Consider the following 19922-nt stretch of genomic DNA (forward strand, 5'->3'; position numbering starts at 1 on the left):
ATGATGGTTTCTGGAAAAGCAGAGATGTGACCTCGAGCCCACTTTCCTATTTTTCACACAGAGATCCAATCTCACACCGGTAGGTGTTCTGGCCATTGAACAATGTCCTTAACAAACACTAATACTTTCCTTGGCCAAAGTTTTTGAAAGATGGAGCCTTAAACCTTTGGACTGCATGCTGCTTGGTCCTGCTAGTGTTAGCCTTTGCCTGAAGACACAAAGATCATATGAGAGCATATGGCAAAGGGATAGCTGATTTTCAGGATCAGATCAAGTCTAAATATGAAGCAGGCAACTGAACTGCTCAGGCCTGACAGGACAGAGGCAGATGACATACTTTTATGTACCTAAGGAAATGCACTGTCAAAACCAGAGTATCTTCTATATACCTTTTGGAGTCCATCCCCTAAGTTTTGGTTATTGCCTAAGTTATAAACTGTCCTCTGTATATCTGTAGCCTAAAAGTTACAAATACTCTAAAAATGCCTATTCTCCTCAAACAGGTGTGTACAAATTATGATACTCACCTTTCTTGGACAGTAATTAGAGTTCAGGCTGCTTAATATCAGGTTCAGAAAGTATGATCTCATGTGTCAGTGTGAGCTGAAATTCCCCCCATACCAACAATAACCAGGCTAGCTCAGTCTGGAAGTGAATGAAAGCTGTATTTACAAGCAAAATCTACAATCTATGATGAAATGCAATGAATAGGTACAAATATACAAAATTCACAACATTTACAAATAATCAACAGAAAAGCACAACCAAGATCCCTTTGGTTCCCCCCAAAGGGGACCTTTCCCAAGGCGCCTCTCTCCCAGGGGCCTCCCCCCCCAGCCCCCCTGGCAGAAAGCAGTTAGTTAGGTAAAAGCAGAAAGGTTGTTAACTTAGCTCGCCAAGGTCAGTGTGTTATCTTCAGCCAGAAGAGAAGAAACAGCAGCCAGACAGCCCAGCAAGTTGCCCCAACTGCAGACTGCCCCACTTTGTTTTGAGTAGTGGTTCTTAAACATTTCTATCTATCCAATGGAAGTGTTTAGAACAATCATTATTTAGCTTTCTTACACCCAATAGTGACTTATTTACACTCTTTAGCTTTCTCTGCTTGAACTTTGCAAAGAAAAATTAAAAAGACAGTTTCAAACCATCACAGATCTCCCAGCAGGATGTCTGAGTGAGCTCTTGGAAGTATAAATTACTTACAGTTGAATTATTATGTAAATGACACTCTTTAAAATGTAAAATCCTGGATGAATGGAACAGTGACTCATCAGTCCTACCAGCAGCTGTCTCAGTTTTCATTCCAAAATAACAGACATAGGAACTTACCTAAAAAAAACCACTGAGATGTACCCTAGAGGGAGACTTCTGACCCAGACCTTAATGCACAAAGCTTAGTTTGGAGTGACAACCCTTCACTGCTGTTGTTTAACTGAATGGATGCCCTGCTAGGACACCTTTCAGCAATCAGTTAAGAGGGTGTTTTACTTAAAATCTTGCAAAATATACATCTTAAACTCATAAAGCCAAACTGAGCTACTGTGAACATCTCTTTTGACATCCATAAGATTGGTATTAATTTTTTTGCACTAGAAAATATCTCTTTAAAAACTTCCCAGAGGTGGAACATCTCTGAATTGTTTAGTTACTTCACCTTTAGAAAACAACTTCACTTTTTATACATAATATTTTGACAATTTGAAGGAAGGATTACACAAATCCAGGCTGGGCAGAGAATGGATGGAGAGCAGTCCTGAGGACCTGGGGGATGCTGGGCAACAAGAAGCTCAACATGAGCTGTGTGCTTGCAGCCCAGAAATCAACTGTGTGCTAGGCTGCAACCCCAGCAGTGTGGGCAGCAGGTCAAGGGAAGGGATTCTCCCCTTCTACTCCACTCTGATGAGAGCCCACCTGGAGTCCTGTGTCCGGCTCTGGAGCTCCCAGCACTAGAAGGACATGGAACTGTTAGAACAGGTCCAGAAGAAGCCACAAAAATGATCAGAGGGCTGGAACACCTCTGCTATACAAGATAGGCTGAGAGAGTTTGGGTTGTTCATCCTGTAGAAGAGAAAGCTCTGGGGACACCTTTGAGCAGCCTTCCTGTATTTGAAGGAGGTTACAGCAGAGCTTTTGACATAGGCATGGGGTGGGCAGGACAGCTTCAAACTATAAGCAGCTAGATTGAGATTAGGCATTAGGAAGAAATTCCCTTGGGAGACCATGCAAAGGATCTGAAGGGGGTTTGGCCTTTCCAAGACAGCAATACATACAGAAGGACCAGGTGAAATTCTCAGTAGTACCAGTGTATGCATTTATGGCTATGCTGAGACCCTACTAAGGAGACAGGCAGGAGTTTTGAAGATGATGGTGTGAGTAAGAGAAACTGACTCAGTAGTGAGAACTCACCAAGCTTCTACTTGCTTTGCCTAGGCTTCCCTGGAAAAAAGGATGTGTTCAAAATTGAGACATCTGTGCAAATTAGCACCAAGACAAGGCATTACTTGTTTTTACTTCAGGATAAACATGGTAAAGCCTGCAACTTTGCCAGGCAGTTCTTTGGCTCAGCACGCTGACTCCGTCAGGATCCTGCCCTCAGACTGCCAAGCTCAGTAGGCTCTTTCACTGGCAGCACACATATTCTACAGTACTGTTTCTAAAGGATCAGTATGTACTCACTGAAACAGGCACAGCGTCTTCTAGGGAAAGATCAAATCCTCCAGAGTAGAATAGTAACAGTGAAATATAAACCAGAAACAATGATTCCAGTTTCTTTTGTAGATACTTTAACCTCTATGGACCAAAATGCCATACAAGAACAAGGCAATACTCTATTCACATGGTTAACAAGGATATATATATATATATATATGAACATTCAATGCATAAACTGTAATCTGTTGAAAGCATAAATGATGCAGTATTGGAGACACAGCAAAACCCCCAGTTTTGCAGTGTAAGTGAACTTGAATGCACCACAGAAAACACATTGATCACCACCTTTCTGCTGCCCTGGTCAGATAAGTACATATTGTTAACATATTACCTTTATACAAAGGGCAGAAGTAGTGTCTGAGAACTTTACTGCGTAAGCAACACAACCCTGGGTGGCATCCACATGCAAGGGCAACAAAGTGCAAGCTTATCACATTTCCTTGTCAATATTTGCACTGTGGACTTTAAATGCTGTATTTTATTGTTCTGCCTCCACTTTACCCCTGTTCATTTACCTGTGTTGAGATAGCATTACATCTCAGTGGACAAAATGAATGGTCGAGTTTTATGTTTCACAGTAATCACAGCTGAAGGATTCAAAATTATTGACATGCATTTGACCACCGAAATTCACTTTTCTTATAAAAATAGAAGACAGAAGAAGGGCACCGTTCAGCCAGGCACACTGCTAAGCTCCCTTACCCCACAGCTGCTACCCGACCTCCCCTGGGAGCCCAGCCCAGAGCTGCCCAGGGCACCGTCGTTGTTTGTGGTGGGGCCTGGAAGAGCATTCGCCCCCCACTGCCACAGCCCCATCACCATTGTCCCAGGGGGCAGGCAGTCTGGGGATCCTCCCCGTGGCGCTCGGGATGTGGGGGCAGCCCGGAGCCTTAGACCCCGTCTCCCAGACAGAGGCAGTGAGACCAGGCACCAGTCCAGCCGCCATGACACACATCGCCCCCACCCCGCCAAGATAAGAAGAACGAAGCGAAAAAAACCCTACACCGCACGGGCAACGGGGCCGCCGGCGCACGGTCCCGCCCCAAGAAGCGCCGCTCCTCCCTCAGGGCTGAGGGAAACCACTGCGGGGGCACACCCGAACCCGGGCCTGGCCGTGCCGCGCAGACCCCAGCTGTGCCCGGGGGCCCTGCGGCCCTCGAGCCGCCCATGCGGTGGCGGGGCCGGAGCTGGGCCTGGAGCCGGGGCGGGGCCGCAGCCGGGCCCTGCGCTGCCATCGGCGGCGCCTGAGGTGTCCTGCGACCATTCGCCGGCGGCGCGGCTGGGCGGGCTCGGCGGCGGGGCAAGCGGGCGGGCTCCGTGCCGGCTTCCAGCCCCGGGGGAAGGGACGAGGCGGGCCGAGCCTGGCTCAGTTTCCGGAATGAAGCCGTCGCTTCGGCACCGCCGCGGCCCTTTAAATAGCCGGCGCTCTTCCGCTGGTAGCGGAGTGTCGATCTGAGCTCGCCGAGCATCCTTACCTCAGCTTCCAACTCGATCCGCGGCGGTGGGGCAGGACCGTGCCCGCCCTCAGTAAGTCTCCGGGTAGTGGCTTCGGTGCCTGCTGCGGGTCCTCCCGCAGCCTTCTCTGGGGGTTTCCCAGGGCGGCGGCGGCGGCGGCCTTTCCAGTCGGGGAGCCGCTCTCCGCGGCGGCCAACGGGGACCTTTCCGCTGGGCTCCCGGCTATGGAGCCTGTGAGGGTCGACCCTGGCTCCAGCCTCCCGGTGGGGAGCGGGGTCGGTTCCCGGCCCGTGACCTTCCCTGGGGAGGAGGAGGAGGAGGCGGCGGCGGCGGGAGCTGAGGCCTTTTCCGGTCGAGGGGCTTCGAGGACAGGGCCGGGGCCAGGCTTGGCGCGGGGGTCGCGTCCTGGCGCGGCTGCAGCCGCCGTGGGGCTGCGCCAGTCCCTGCCCCTGTGCATCTCTCCACCACTGGCCGGTGTTCATACCTGGCACTATCGTGGTATCAGCAGTTCCTTGGCCTAAGGGGGTGGTATTGTGGCTGGCAGCCTTCAGAGCGACCACAAAAAAGTCTGTGTGTGTGCTGGCGCTCCTGGAGTGGGGCTGGTTCCAAAGCCTTCCGGGGCGGCAGAGAATCATCGCAGTTCGGGACAAGAGATCACTGAATCCTAGCATGGTAGGGGTTAGAAGAGACCTCTGGACATCATCTGATCTAAATTGCCCCCTGCTAGAGAGGGGTCACCCAGAGCAGATCACACAGGATCACAGGCAGGTTTGAATGCCTCCAGAGATAGAGACTCCACCACCTCTGTGCAGCCTGGTCTCTTGCTCTGCCACCCTCACAGTGATCAACTCTAAGAAAATGTTTCTTTCAGTAGCAGCATAATAGTACCTCAGAACATTCATTCTCTTTTATTTCCTTGAATTGTTGGCTATTATTTTAATTTATATCTTCTGATTCTCCTTTTTCTCCCCTCCTCTTACTAGATCAATCATGTTTGAAATTAAGAAGATTTGCTGCATTGGTGCTGGCTATGTTGGTGGGCCAACTTGTAGTGTTATTGCACAGATGTGTCCCAATATCAAAGTTACTGTCGTGGATGTTAATGAGGCCAGAATCAATGCCTGGAATTCTGATACACTTCCAATCTATGAGGTAAACTTGTCTTACTGTTGTCTCTCCTAGCCTGTGTAGTATTTCTTTCCCTTCTGGTGTTTGCACATGGGCTTGATAAGTACAGCACAGTGATGTCTTTCAAAAAGAGTATTCTGGAACACCTGCATGTCACTGCTGCTCATTAAAGCAGATTTTTTTTTTTTTTTTTAAGTACCTGCCTGCACTAGGCATAGTAAGCTGTTTAAGGATAATACATGAAGAATCTCATAACAAAAATGTAGTTGTATATATAGTGAATTGTGCTGGCTTTCTTTCAGGACCTGATTTAATAAAAACATAGTTCTCATACTCAGTTATAGACGTTATCTGTGTAATGAATGTGAACTACATATATGAACGTGTAATACTGTGTGGTAAGCTTCATTTTCATTCTGAATGCTGCTAAAATCCAATCTGTGCTGCCCATCTTAAGTATGTTGTAAGATGGGGACAGTCATGTTCCCGATTCATTTGTACCATAAACCTCCAGTCTGGTCTGGGAAGTCTAAGCTAGATAAAAAATATTTTTAAATGCATCACACTAGTACTCCTTCATTACGAAATCACTTGAATCTGAAGATACATAAAGTATTTATCTGTTTTCCTTCCCTTGGCACTTGTTATGTTTTACACTTTTTCACCCTTAAAGAATAGATCTCTTTTTTTTCTGCATTTCTTCATGAGGCAAGTTTTGTAGGTCCGTTAAAAATAGGTGAAACAACTTCACTTGGCTGCCAAAGACAAAGTGTTTTGCTAGGGACTAACAGTTACTCCTTTGCTATAAGGAGCCTGCTGAATCCGATCTGTGCTGTAGCATTAACACAGTTTGGTTTTTGTTTTTTTGTCTCTTAAAACCAAACCTATATTAAGTCAAGATGAAGAGACCTTTGTCATACATATTCAGATGAAAATCTGTATAATGCTCCCTTTAGCAGGTGAGACATGAGTGAAGATCATGAAAGCAAATGCTTTGTTTCCTGTAAGTGAGTGATTTTGCTGGTTTTGAGCAGGATGGAGTTAATTTTCTACTACTATGGGCCTGTATTTTTGACTTATGCTGGGAACAACGTTGGTAGCACACGGATGGTGTTGTTACTGGCTTACACAGTCAAGGCCTTTTCTGTTCCTCACTCTACCACACCAGTGAGCTGGCTGGGGTTGCACAAGCAGTTGGAAGGGTATGCAGCTGGCATGCTGACCCTGACTGACCAGAGGCATGTTCCAGACCATGTGATGACATGTTCAGCACGTACTGCTGGGGGAAGAAGGAAGGAGTGGGACATTAGGAGTGATGGCTTTTGTCTTCCCAAGTAACTGTTACATGTGATGGTGCCCTGTTCTCCTGGAGATGGCTGAACACCTGCCTGCCCATGGGAAGCAGTGAATGAATTCCCTGTTGTGCTTTGCTTATGTGTGAGTGGCTTTTGCTTCACCTGTTAAACTGTTTTTATCTCAACTCACAAGTTTTCTCACTTTTACTCTTCTAGTTGTCTTCCACATTCTGCTGTGCAGGGAGTGAGCAAGCAGCTGTGTGGTGCTTAGTTGCTGACTGGGTTAAACTAGAACATAAAGCTAGTCTTGGCATGGCTTTAAAAAAAGTAAATAAACAAAGCAACCAAACCAAAACAAAAATCACCCCAAATTCACAACATCTGTTTCCTGGAATGGTGTTCTTTGCTGCAAAAAATGTACAAAAACTGTCAAGACTGTTCAGACAGTTTATAAAATTGAGTAATTGCAACAGAGGTTTTCTGGATTTTGTGTGTGTGGTTTTGTTTCATTTTTTTTAATTTCCAGTGTCAAAAATTTTCTTAGAGTGCTGCCTTTCTCTTTACATTTGATGGGTGGTAAGGTGGTAGCACTGGCAGATAGCCTTTGTTTTGCTTTTAAGCAGGTATTTGGTATAAAGTGAGACAGCAAAAATGCTGTGTGTAAAAACACTTCTGCTTTGTTTCCCTCTCTGTCCTTCTAGTTAAGCTTTGCCTTTCTGGTGCTAACTATCTTATGTCATGATAGGTGTGTCTCAAGCTGGAGGTTTGATTGCTAAGTTACAGTGCATGACCATTTTTCAAACAAAAAGTAAAGACTTCTTTTGTCTATGACAACTGCAGCTTAGTTAAATAACTTTGTGGACCATTCTGATACAGAGGATTGCTCATGGCCTCCTGCTCTCGTCTGAGTGCTGATGTTAAGGGAAGGGAACATGTCACAACATGGTACATGACTCTGGAAAGAATCTTATCAAACTGTGCTTGTGATTCTTTCAGGCTGTAGGTGTGGTGCCATGATAACTTCTATTTGTTTCAAAGATGGGTGGTTACAAAAACGATTAGTCTCCTCTGTCTCCACTGCCAGCTGAATCTGGGCTTGCTGGTTTGGTGGAAGACGGCATTGTGGTTTGGGGTTTCTTTGGTGCTGAATTTGGTTTAGATCTAATAGTGGGGGAAAAAGAGTTGGGACCACCTCTTTGCAGTCTAAGGAATAGTATAACACTTCTTGCATATACTCAACATCACTCTACAGGTATTTCTTTAGCTTTTACTCATGGTAATGAAATTAATCTTGGGAATAACTGGAGCCCAAAACGTAGCTGCGCAAATAACAATTCAGCCGGGCTAACGGTTTCGAGGCAACATTTTGAGTGTTGGGGGGGGGAGGGGGAGGAAAAATGGTGCCTTTTTTTTCACTACGTAAATCTGTAGAAGCTTTATATCTGGCAGACTGAAAGCATGCCACACTGAGGGGGAGAAAAAGAGATCTTCCTGTAGCTGAAATGATACACAATTTGTTTGGGCATGCAGCTTACTCTTCTTCTGATTGCATTAACCTTAACTGCTTTTTTTTCTGCTTTTTCAGCCAGGGTTAAAAGAAGTCGTAGAATCCTGTCGAGGAAGAAACCTCTTCTTTTCCACCAGTATTGATGATGCCATTAGAGAAGCTGATCTTGTGTTTATTTCTGTAAGTTTAGGGGCAAAAGGCGATCGTCTGTGTTTGTCTTATTTCTTTTTTCTTTCCTATCAACTCATTGTGTTGCACTTATGTAAGGAAGAGCCCTTTGTTTTGTCAAGTAGATTCACCTAGCAATGTCATGTCACTGTCACAGTCTTCTTGTGGGAGAAGTGTTCAGTAAGCTTTTTATTTTATTTTTGTTCATTTCTTATAGGTAGTAGAATGACTGAGAAGTGTTTGACAAGTGAACAGGCTCTAGGTCAAAAAGATCATAGAAACATAGAATAGTTTGGATTGGAAAGGACCTTAAAGATCATCTAGTTCCAACCGCTCTGCCATAATCAGGGACACCTCACACTACACTAGGTTTCTCAAGGCCCTATCCAATCTGGCTTTGAACACTTCCAAGGATGAGGATGAAGCCTCCACAACTTCTCTGGGCAACTCTTTCCAATGCCTCATTTACTCCTAATGTCTAAATCTAAGTATGGCTTCTTCCAGTTTGAAGCCATTATCCCTTGTCTTGTCCAAGGCCATGGAATAATAGAATGGTTTGGGTTGGAAAGGACCTTAATGATCATCTAGTTCCAACCCTCTGCCATGGGCAGGGACACCTCCTCCTAGACCAGCTTGCTCAAGGCCTCATTCAGCCTGCCTTTCAACACTTCCAGGCTTGGAAGATAGTGTTGATGTTCAGCTTGGGTGGATGTGTGGGGTTTTAGAGCAGAGTATAGTGCAGATCTGTCACTGCAGTGTACTTGCTGAAATCTACGGGACCTTAGTAACATTGATATGGTTCCTAGGTAGGGATGCAAAGTTATCTTTGTAACCCAATAATCAGTATATGGCTTATTTCTAGAAGTCTTTCAAAGCCAGTGTGTTAATGGAAGAGGGACTGGCTTTAATATTTCATAGCTTTAATATTTCTAAGCTGTTGACATGAGTAGGAAGAGGATCCAGTCAAACATAAACATTGTGACCTTGGTGATCTAGATGGTTGTCCCTAATCCAAAGTCCAAAAGAACTGACTGCTATTCATCTTGGTAGGCCACGGTTAAGGATTGGGGCTTTTGTTGCTGTTCTTCAAGTCTGCTTTTCTTGAGAGCTCCTATTTGTTAGGGCATGTCAGTACAGAGCTCTCTCTCTGCAAGTATTTTTCTCTGTTCATGAATGCTGCTTAGTTGGATGACTGCCACTGATACAGCTCATATATTGCCACCTGTCCTCGGACTAAAACATGCTGTTGTGTTTTACATGTTGTTGCTGTTTCTTCTTCCAGTTTGTAATGAAAAGGGTCCTCTGTTTTCATCTGAATGATGTGTTTTCCCTCATGGTGCCTGTATGGCATCCTAGAATTGTTGAGGCAGGAAAAGACCTTTAAGGTTATTTGGTCCAACCATTAACCCAACACTACAAAGACTGGTGCTAAACCATGTCCCTCAGCATCATGTCTACAGGTCTCTTAAATACCTCCAGGGATGATGATTCAGCCACTACCCTGGGCAGCCCGTTCCAGTCTTTGAGAGCTCTACCAGTGAAGAAATTCTTCCTGATGTCCCACCTGTTCTCCATTGTAACATATGCCACAATTCTGATAGTTCTGAGGGTTTTTCAGCAGCTCTGCATTAAGGTTTCACTGCAAAGTGAGTTCAGACTCCAACTGCCTCACCAGCTGCAAGATTCTTACATGAATTTTTTGGGACAGGAAGAAAAAGTTGTCTGGCTGTAATCATGAAGAAATGACTGGTGTTTCCAGAACAAGGGCTTGAGCCTGCAGAGATGCTCTAAATTGCTCTTTAAAGTCTACTTCAATAGACAATCAGTGAGCTTTCTTTAGAAGAGAAAATGGGTAATTGAGAAAGCTAATAGCTGTTCATCTGATATGGTAACCAGAATAATTCCAGGGTAGAAGCAATCTGGGAAGGAAAATATCTGTCATTTTTTTAGCATTTTCACCTTGTCTCTTGTGACCTGTAACGTTTCTTCCCCCTCTATGTGTTTGTAACTAGGTTAATACTCCAACAAAGACCTATGGGATGGGCAAAGGCCGAGCAGCTGATCTGAAGTACATTGAAGCTTGTGCCAGACGAATTGCACAAAACTCCAACGGCTATAAAATTGTCACTGAGAAAAGCACAGTTCCAGTGCGTGCTGCAGAGAGCATTCGTCGGATATTTGATGCTAATACTAAGCCTAACTTGGATTTGCAGGTAAGCACAGTCTTGGAGTTGTGCTTTCAAAGGCTGGTAGTCCCTTCTGGCTTTCATCTGCTGTTTCTGTGCCTTTAGGTGCTGTCTAACCCAGAGTTCCTTGCAGAAGGAACAGCCATCAAGGACCTGAAGAACCCAGACAGAGTGCTCATCGGTGGAGATGATTCTCCAGAGGGACAGAAAGCTGTCCGTGCTCTTTGTGCTGTTTATGAGCACTGGGTGCCCAAAGAAAAAATCCTCACAACCAACACCTGGTCGTCAGAACTTTCTAAGCTGGTTAGTGTTACTCCCTGCCTGCCATGAGCAAAGGGTGTAAGTGAGACAAAGCTAAGAAGCAGAAGTTCGCTGACACAGAGTGATGCAGCTAGGAAAGACAGATGAGTTTGGGAGGACCCAGTATGTATGCCAAAGGATATGAATCTTTCCAGTTATCTCATTTGAGCTAATAGATGATATCAACTTTCCATGAAATCCTTTTCTCACTTAGTGCTGCTCTAGTTGTTACTAAGAGTAATAACTTTTAGTGCTGCAGAAACTGGTTACCATCATAAAATGGTTCAAACTCTGAAAATTAAGCATTACATTATTTGCTTAGACACTGCTAACTGCTATTTATGTGTTAGCTAGCTGCTGTTACTGTGTATCTCAACAGAGTTACATAGATTCTAAAATAATCCTGCTCTGCAGTCTGTGAGTATCGTGGTTTCTGGCAAAATTAAGTTCTTTTTACTGTATGTTTTTGTTTACAGGCAGCTAATGCTTTCCTTGCCCAAAGAATCAGCAGCATCAACTCGATCAGTGCCCTGTGTGAAGCTACAGGAGCAGATGTTGAAGAAGTAGCAAGAGCTATTGGAACAGACCAAAGAATTGGAAATAAGTTTCTCAAAGCCAGTGTTGGTAAATAAAAAATTCTTTTTTTTTTTTTTCTTCTGAGCTTTTGTGTAGTAGTGCAAGAGATCTACCAGTAGTGTTTTGAAGTAAGTGATGTGATGCTCTTAATATCTTCTACAGAAGATCTTGGTGTAGAGTACTAGTGGAAATCACATTTTCTGCTAGATTGTGTAGGGCTGAGGTTCCTCTAGACCCTGACAATCTGAAACCTCAGGCTTCAGAGCACATGGTTTATCCTGCATGGGACACTGGGAAACTGCAACATTATTTTAGTGAAGCATCAATGATAGTGTTCTCTAAGATGTCTTCCCAATTGTAACTGCTGCAGACTTGTTAAGGAGCTGCTACCAGTGGCTTGAAGAAGGTGGTGCCCCTAGGTCAGAATGTGTGAGGCTAACTTCTTATTTGTAGAAGCAAGGAACCTAATGTTAACATACTGGTTCTGAGAAATACTAATGTAAATCTTTAGGTGGGAGGAGAGCAAAGGCAGGAGATAGCCCCTATTTTATTTTTTTATTATTACAAGTGGGTGGACAACCTTATATGTTTCCCTGAGCCTGGGTTAAAACTGCCATTGACTTCAGTAGGAATTGGAGAAGACTTTAAGGCTTCTCAAACTGACTAAATAGGTCCAGAGGTTGAATTTTGAGAGATTCTTAAGTTTTCATTTGCTAGCAGTGAAATACTGGGGGAAAATGGTAATGCTGACTAAGTGACTGCCAAAATCTACCTGTTTCCAAATAGTGGGTCATTTACCTGTAAAATAACTGTTTTCTTTCAGGGTTTGGAGGTAGCTGTTTTCAAAAGGATGTCTTGAATTTAGTGTACCTCTGTGAGGCGCTGAACTTACCTGAAGTAGCCCGTTACTGGCAACAGGTACAAGTTCTTCACTAATTTTTTTGAGGGGGTTAAGTTTCTTCAGCATTCGTCTCTCAGGCATTGATCTTTTAAGTGTTGTCCACATGTAATCTGTGCTTTAGCTTTAAGGAGCAGACACCTTAATCTCTATGTTTTAAGGGGAGGGGACCTTAGCCTAACACTGCCATTTGGTATGGATGTTTAGGTGTTTTGGGGATGAATTAAGTTGTTTGGATCAAGGGGCTTGGGAAGTTGTCTAGAAGCAGCAGTAGAAAATGTGAATTACAAACATGTCTGAACTCCTGTCTTCCTCTTGTACTTTGTTATCTGTCTGCTTTGAATTCAGAGTTTATGATCTTTACTTCAGCGTCTACTTTTACAGTCCTTTTCTGAAGAGCTCAGCAGAACTTGCTGTTCTTCTAAATAATCATGGTTGCCGCTCTTCTGTGGTTAATGCTAGGAATGGGTGGGAAGATGTGGATGCTCTCAGGCCTAGCACCAAAGCAGCAATACCATGATTGCTGAGTCTGTACTGAAAGCACCTCTTCCCAGCCCTGACTGACGAAGCAGCTTTGACTTACGTGGTATGGACAAAAGAACAGCTTTGATATATTGCCCTGATTTAGGCTGTGGTGATCAAGGCTGCCTGGTAGATGCCTCCTGAATACCCAGCACATGATTTGCCTACCTTACTAGCAGCTTTCCTTTTGTCTAGTCTTTTTTTTTCCCCTTACTTTTCTCCATCCCAGCCTACTGCCTATTTACTGAAACAACCTGCCCATAATTATGTTAATTGTGCCACATCCACGCTGAAGTCCAGTATTTTTTTTATACCATTGAATGGGTTATTTTGGCCATGTGGTACTGTTGATGGGGTTACTTAGGCTCTCTTGGCTTTGCAGGGTTCTGTTCTCTGAAGAAGTCACTAATAGTCTTTTCCCATTGTCTGAAGCTTGGCTGTATCTCACTCATAATTTCCTCATAACTGCTTGTAAAATTCAGTCATCTCTCATGGTGGCTTTAGGCAGCTTGTTACATTACCTGTGATGTCCAGTGGCTTTCTACATCCTGTTCAGGTAGTTTAAACTCCAGCCAAGGACTAGTCATCAGCCTGGTTACTTGCTTGCAGCTATAACTCTTAGATTAATTGCCTTGGGACAAGAAAGACATGGGTTTTGTGCTGTCTGACTCTGAAGAGGTTCAGACAGACATCTTCCCTAAAAATGCACTTCATTAGGATAGGCTAGTCAGTGGTGGAGAAGCTTGAAGAGACACCTGACATATTTCATGAACCTTGTGAAGGCATGCAGGAGAGGTTTAGGTCCGTGTAGGGCTCAGATGCATTGGCACAGCAAGAAAGAGTGGGAGCCCCAGGTTTTGATACTCAAGAGCTACTGCTTTTACTCAGTATAAGATTTAAGCAGACAACAGACAAAGCCTGGAGCAGCAGGAGCTGCAGGAATTAACCATGTGACCTCACTGATAATCTGAAGAATAGAGAAAAATGAATACTGTCTTGAAGGAGACAAATTGGTTTGGCTCTGTCCTTCAAGATGACAAGGGCCCTTCTCAAAATGCAACCTACTTGGTATCTTGGCAACCCGAAGACATGGAAGCATTTATGGTTTGCTCTGTGTGGAGATGGTTGGGGTTTTTTGTTTGTTTGTTTTTTAATTTAACAAAAGCCTAAAAAGTTACATTGTTCATGTAGAGGCTAAAGCGCTTTTAATGCTTTCAAGCTCTTAATCTGTTTTAAGAGCAGTTCTTTGGAGCGTTCCTATATGGATAATTAAACTGTGCACAAATCAGATAGTAGGAACAGCTGCTGCAGAGTTAAGATAAAGTGCTGTGCTCACAAGTACAACCTTTTACCTGCACCTGCTGCCTCCTGAGAGCACTGTCCTCTTGCCCAGCCCACTCTGGTCAGATAAGGCACGCATGGGTCAGTGCACACGTGTGCATAAGCAATGACAGGAACCCTTCCTTGTGGCCTGAGCACTGCACTGTCAGCAGCTCATGCCAGTGCATGCAGACCTGAGACCAGGATGCAAATTCTGGAGATTATGCTGATCAAAGTAGCTCCAGAATCCTAACTTTTTATTCTCTGGTTTTCAGTGGGACAAGGCTCTCTAGTCTTAACTCCCTGTGAAGTGAAATTTTAATTCCTTGAAAACATACCTACAGCAAGAAATTTCTTCCTCTTACCCTGTTAACTGTTACTTTTGTTCCCCATCACCACACTACTGAATTGGATAAATGTCACTGCCTTTTTTTTTTTTTTTTTGCTTTTCCTCCAATAAATCTGGTTCACCAGAACAATTGGTGTGTGTGAACCCCCTTTCATGTAATAACAAAAGTAAGGCACTTAAATATCTGGTTTAAGCATGCTAGTTTTGTGTAGTGAAATCTGTTAGTGTGGATTAAAGAGGCTAAAAATGTTCTCACAGTTGTTGCACATGGCTTGTAAGGAAATGTAGGTGTAGGTCTGGAATGGGATGTCCATGTGACATCAACTACTCTGAAATTGCTTCCCAAGTTTCTGTCTAGGATACAGTAAGGTGGAAAATTAAGGAAGAAAAGGCAATCTGAAAAAATCCTAGCCTTTGAACTAGATAGTGTATGACAGTGTGTGTAAATGAACCTGCAGTCACTGTAGGATTTGTCTCAGAATTGGATAAATTAACTAAATTTATCTTTGGATTACTTAGGACGCTGAGTAAAAATACTTGCCTTTCTCTTTGAGGCTTCTGTTCAATGTATGAGTGGGGAGTTTGGCTTGGTTGTTAATAGAGTCTGTTTAGAGCTGAATCTGGCTGCCTTCTCTACCAGCCTGTTTTCCATATTTTCAGGTAATAGACATGAATGATTATCAGAGAAGAAGATTTGCTTCCCGCATTATTGACAGCCTGTTCAATACTGTCACTGATAAGAAGATTGCTATTTTAGGGTTTGCATTCAAAAAGGATACTGGGGACACAAGGTAAGAAAGCAAATTCAGTTCACTAACCTGGATTCCCTACATTTGTCACCATCTATGCAGCTAATACCCACCCCAGCTGAACTGTATTAATAAAAATAGATTGAATCTGGGATCCTTAACTTCTGACTGAATGGGTTTGTTACAGGGATTAGTCTTTCTTAAGTGGGTGACACAATTGTTTGTTGACCTCTACAACATACCTGAATCATTCAGAAGCTAGGCCAGATAACTCTAGTCCTTATTAGCTTCCATAAGCAAAGATAGATTTTAACAGAGTCCATCTATTTTCCACAGAAAATATTTTTGCAGCTGGTTCTAAATTGCTCTGAAGCCAAGGTTCCAGCTTTGTTTCCCAAAGGTGGTTAATTCTGTCTCCCTGTAAAGTTCATACTTGATACAGCTCTCCACCTGCAGTTTGTGGGAAACGATTATAAGCTTGATGCCTTGTTAATTATGGTCAGGAGGAGTACTGGGTCTCAGGATCTCTCTTGCATAATTCAGCAAGAGATGTAAACTTTTTTCCTCCTCAGTGTTCCTCAAGATTTCAAGTTTGCTGCTGGCATGGATTACCACTAAGATGTTTAATGTGAAACTGGTATAAAAGCTCAGGCATTGCTTACCATGACACTTGAAGACTTCCATTGTTTAGAACATGCCACCTGGTTCTTTAACTGATTGATTCACTTCCCTAGAGAGTCATCCAGTATCTACATTAGCAAGTATTTGATGGATGAAGGAGCAAAGCTCCATATCTATGATCCTAAAGTACCTAAGGAACAAATCATCTTGGATCTCTCCCATCCGGGTGTCTCAGAAGATAACCAAGGTAAGGATGCTCCTGTCCAGCCACTTTCCCTGCTTCCCTCCCCATCCTGTTCTCAAAACACGCAAGGGCTGTTTAAATTCTGTAAATTAATTTCCGCATTTCCATCGTGGCAATGATGTGCTGTTGGTTACAGTTACTAGAAGACTCTGGTGCCTCAGAGGATTACTGTAACTCTTCCCCCTTTCCAGGGAGAATGTTAATTCCAGAAATGTTAGTGTTAATCCTGGATCATTTCATATTTTTATCTTGATAAGTATTCATTTGAATACATGCAAAGAAATTTCTTTCTGCATAATTAAGAGAAAGAAGAATGTCCAGAAGCAGGAGAGCCTAGTGTTGTCAACTTTTTGTGTCCTGAGTCCTATCTTGCCTTAGTTCTGGCTTACTTTCTGAAGTAGAAACAATTAAATCTGGAATTCACTGCAGAGCCTTTTCCCTTCCTGCATATTGCTTCAAAATTAATTTGTTTCCTTAAGAAGAATTTAATCATCAATGATTAGAAATTTCTTTAGAGAAGAAAGGAGTATTTGAGATTTTTGTTTTCTTACTGGGAAGGGGAGGATGGAGATGATGAATGGATGGGGTAAAAAGGATAGCTCAGGCCTCTCAAGGTGAAGAGAATGGAGGAAAATGATCTGTGAAGGGTGAGGGAGAGGGAAAGGAGGGTTGCCTCTAGGCAGCTGCTGGTGCAGTCAGAGGATGAAGGCAGCCCCTGATGAGCCACATGTATCTTCTCTGGTGTCAACCAAGTATTAAGCAGCAACTGTGATGTGTTGCTACTGGACAGGCAATGACCTGTGAGGCTGGCATTTGAACGCTCCATAGTAACTTCTAATTCTTGAGATGCTGTTGGCTGTTTAAATCAAATTGGTATGCATAACTGCAAACATTGAAGTGCTCTGGCTCTGTTCAGATGCCAGGTACAAGATGCTGTCATTTCAGTGAGTGAAATCAAAGTGACAAATGATAGAAAACATCTCTGAGTGAGTGTCTTTAAAACTCCTTGGTTGTCTAGGGCAGGGAAGGAGACTCATTTGCTAGGAGAGCACCAGACTGATGCCAAAGATGTGGGCAGAATAAAACTGTTTTCCCTCTGGTGCAGTGTCTCGGTTGGTCACCATCAGCAAAGATCCCTATGAAGCCTGTGATGGAGCTCATGCCCTTGTCATCTGCACTGAATGGGACATGTTTAAGGTACATGTCTTCAATTTAAACTAAAGGAAAAAAGGAATGTTATGCTACTTACTCATTCTATCTGCTTTAATTGCCTTTTACAGGAGTTGGATTATGAACGTATTCATAAGAAGATGCTGAAGCCTGCATTTATCTTTGATGGTAGGAGAGTTCTAGATGATCTTCACAATGAGCTACAAGTCATTGGTTTCCAGGTAATCAGCTGGCTGCTGCTGCTTCTTGTGTTTCTTTCCTTCTAGACATAGTCCTCCTTTAGATAAAGGAGGCTGAATCCACAGTTTATCAATACCTAGAAACATTTGTACTGATAGCCCTATGGAAGATGAGGCACCTGAGCATTCATATTAGCAAGGGGCAGCTTTAAATAGGCAAAGCAGGCACCTGTGAAGGAGTGTTTTAAATTAACCTCTTTGCAACTCCAATCCCAGAAACTTTCTGGGCACACTGTGCTTTGTGGCTTGTAGTAATCCAATGTTCATGATGTGTAGCCATGGTGCTGGCTTTAATCTGTAGGCTCCTCATAGGTTGACATGATTGTGCCACCTTGCCACACTCACTGGTTCAATGTGTTTTCTCTTTCAGATTGAAACAATTGGGAAGAAGGTGTCAGCCAAAGGAATTCCTTTTGGTTCTTCCTGTGAAATTCCTAAATTCAGCCTGCAGGACCCACCTGTCAAAAAGCCCAGAGTATAATGTTTAATTGTTACAGAAGGAATTCTGTGGACCTTCTTAGTGATAATAACTGTAAGCCTATGCTTTTTTTTCTAAGGAAAGATATTTTTCATAAACTAAACCAATTTTACACTAAAAATGGTAACTGGTACATGTGAATTCAGTCTATTTTCAAATCTCTATTTTTATAGTGGGTTTTTTGGGTTTTTTTTTTTTTTTTGGTCACTGAAGATGGTACAACCTTCTTTTTAATAATGAAGCATCTTTTAAGTGCAAAAGTTACCTTCAAGCAGCAGATTTCTGCTTCCAGAGATGTTCCTAAACTGCACTTTATATGTTTTTAGTGATAGGAAATCAAAAGAATTAGAATATCTTTTTACTTTAGTCCAGTTACAGGCAATGATCAGCAACTTTGGTCTCACCAAATTCTCATTTTTCTTTTGGGGTACTTCTTTCCCCAGCTAAATGCTTGCTCTAACTGGCATTGAGGTCAAAAGACAAGTTGTGAGAGAGCTGGGTAGGGTTTGGGCTGAACCCTGAAATAGAGCTGACTGCTACAGTAACACCCTGATCCTGGTCGGGACCTGTTGGACTGATGCAGCCTGAAGTGCTTCTGTTGGGAGGCCAGAATGTTCTGCAGACATCTATCATGTAGCTGATGATAGTGGACCAGGAGCTACAAACTGATCCACTGGCAGATCTTCATATTGATTATTTGGTTGTCTTTTCTACATTCCACACCCAGCCACAAATGATTGATCTAATCAGATTCCTGGGACAAGTTTTTCCTAAGCTGCAGCAATACCAACTGTCATCAGCAGAGGAGCATTCTGCTGATTTAAACATTGAATTTAAGCAAAATTACTTTAATTTGGTGTCAATCCAAGCAGAAAGCAAATATTGGCTCCAAAGCTACCCGATGGTTATCTTTTTTCCTCCCTTTCTGCTTACATAATTCATTTGAAAGTAGCATTCTTAATGAATCTGCAAAAATAGCTCTGTGCTGTTAAGAAACGAAAAACAAAAGTTCAGCCCTGGGAGTTAATCAGCATACTACCTCATTTAAGTAGCAGGAAGGAATGCTTCCTATGGTATTTTGATTTTTTTTTTTTTCCCTTTAATATTAATTAATTTCTACTTCTTACTATTCTCAATTGGCCAGTGCTATTAAAATCCATGAGATGACAGAGTTTGTGCTTGGCTTGTTGCATGGGGTTGTAAAATGCAGGGGACGATAGAGTGGGGTGACCATAAAGAGGTTCCAGAGTAGAATGGAGAGAGATCTTGGTTGAGTGATAGTAGTGTTGGGATGTTGGGAGAACTATCCTGTAACTTGTCACATACCTTCTGAATCATTTCAACAGGTGTGCCTTCAAGTATGCAGTAGCCACAGTTTAACTAGAGCATAAGATCAGTGGTCATGTGGTAATGAGTGCTGTTACTACAACTGTTTGCCCACAGAAATGTAAAATCAATTTAAGCCTTAGGACAGATATTTGGAGACTTAAGGAAGTTGTATAACAATTTGGGTAGTCAATAGCAGACAGGGTTATCTGGCTGAAATAGCTCCATCTTTGAACCAGATCTGCATGGTAATGGCTTCTACATGGGGACTTAGCAGCTATGACTCAGCACTTTGGACAAATATGCCTCAGGGTTTTTTTTATTCTGTAAGATTGTTCTGTGAGGAGTGCTTCAGAAGCCACTCAAAGTGAGCTGGGAGTTACGGGGTGTTAAAATCAACCTGTCATCTTTCATCATGCCATATCCTCCTCCTGATTCACTGGCACTGCTGTTACACAACACCCAGAGCAGGGACAACTCTGTGATACACTGTGGTACTTGTAAGCATTGTGATCCAACTTGTAGATCACCCTCTCTCTGCAGATAGGCATCTTCTTGACTTCTGCCCCTACGTCACCCAAGAGACCAGGCTGGCTGTTTCTCCTTGGAGACTAAGGAGTGAGTACTGACAGGTTGTGCCTGAAGGGATCTCTTGTCCTGAGCTATGTGCAGGGTGGCACAG

At 43.3% G+C, this 19922-nt stretch overlaps 1 protein-coding gene across 1 annotated transcript; it reads left to right on the plus strand.

Annotated features, from left to right (window-relative positions):
• Positions 1–4220: 4220 nt before the first annotated feature.
• Positions 4221–17917, plus strand: UGDH (UDP-glucose 6-dehydrogenase). The gene is made up of 12 exons (XM_054383084.1): positions 4221–4236; positions 5148–5316; positions 8173–8274; positions 10275–10475; positions 10554–10751; positions 11225–11372; positions 12148–12242; positions 15074–15204; positions 15897–16030; positions 17133–17224; positions 17308–17418; positions 17807–17917. Exons 2-12 carry the CDS (start codon positions 5155–5157, stop codon positions 17915–17917), a joined length of 1485 nt encoding a protein of 494 aa, XP_054239059.1. The 5' UTR covers positions 4221–4236; positions 5148–5154.
• Positions 17918–19922: the final 2005 nt, after the last annotated feature.

This window comes from Indicator indicator, chromosome 8 (assembly GCF_027791375.1).
Source record: "Indicator indicator isolate 239-I01 chromosome 8, UM_Iind_1.1, whole genome shotgun sequence".
Classification (NCBI taxonomy): domain Eukaryota; kingdom Metazoa; phylum Chordata; class Aves; order Piciformes; family Indicatoridae; genus Indicator; species Indicator indicator.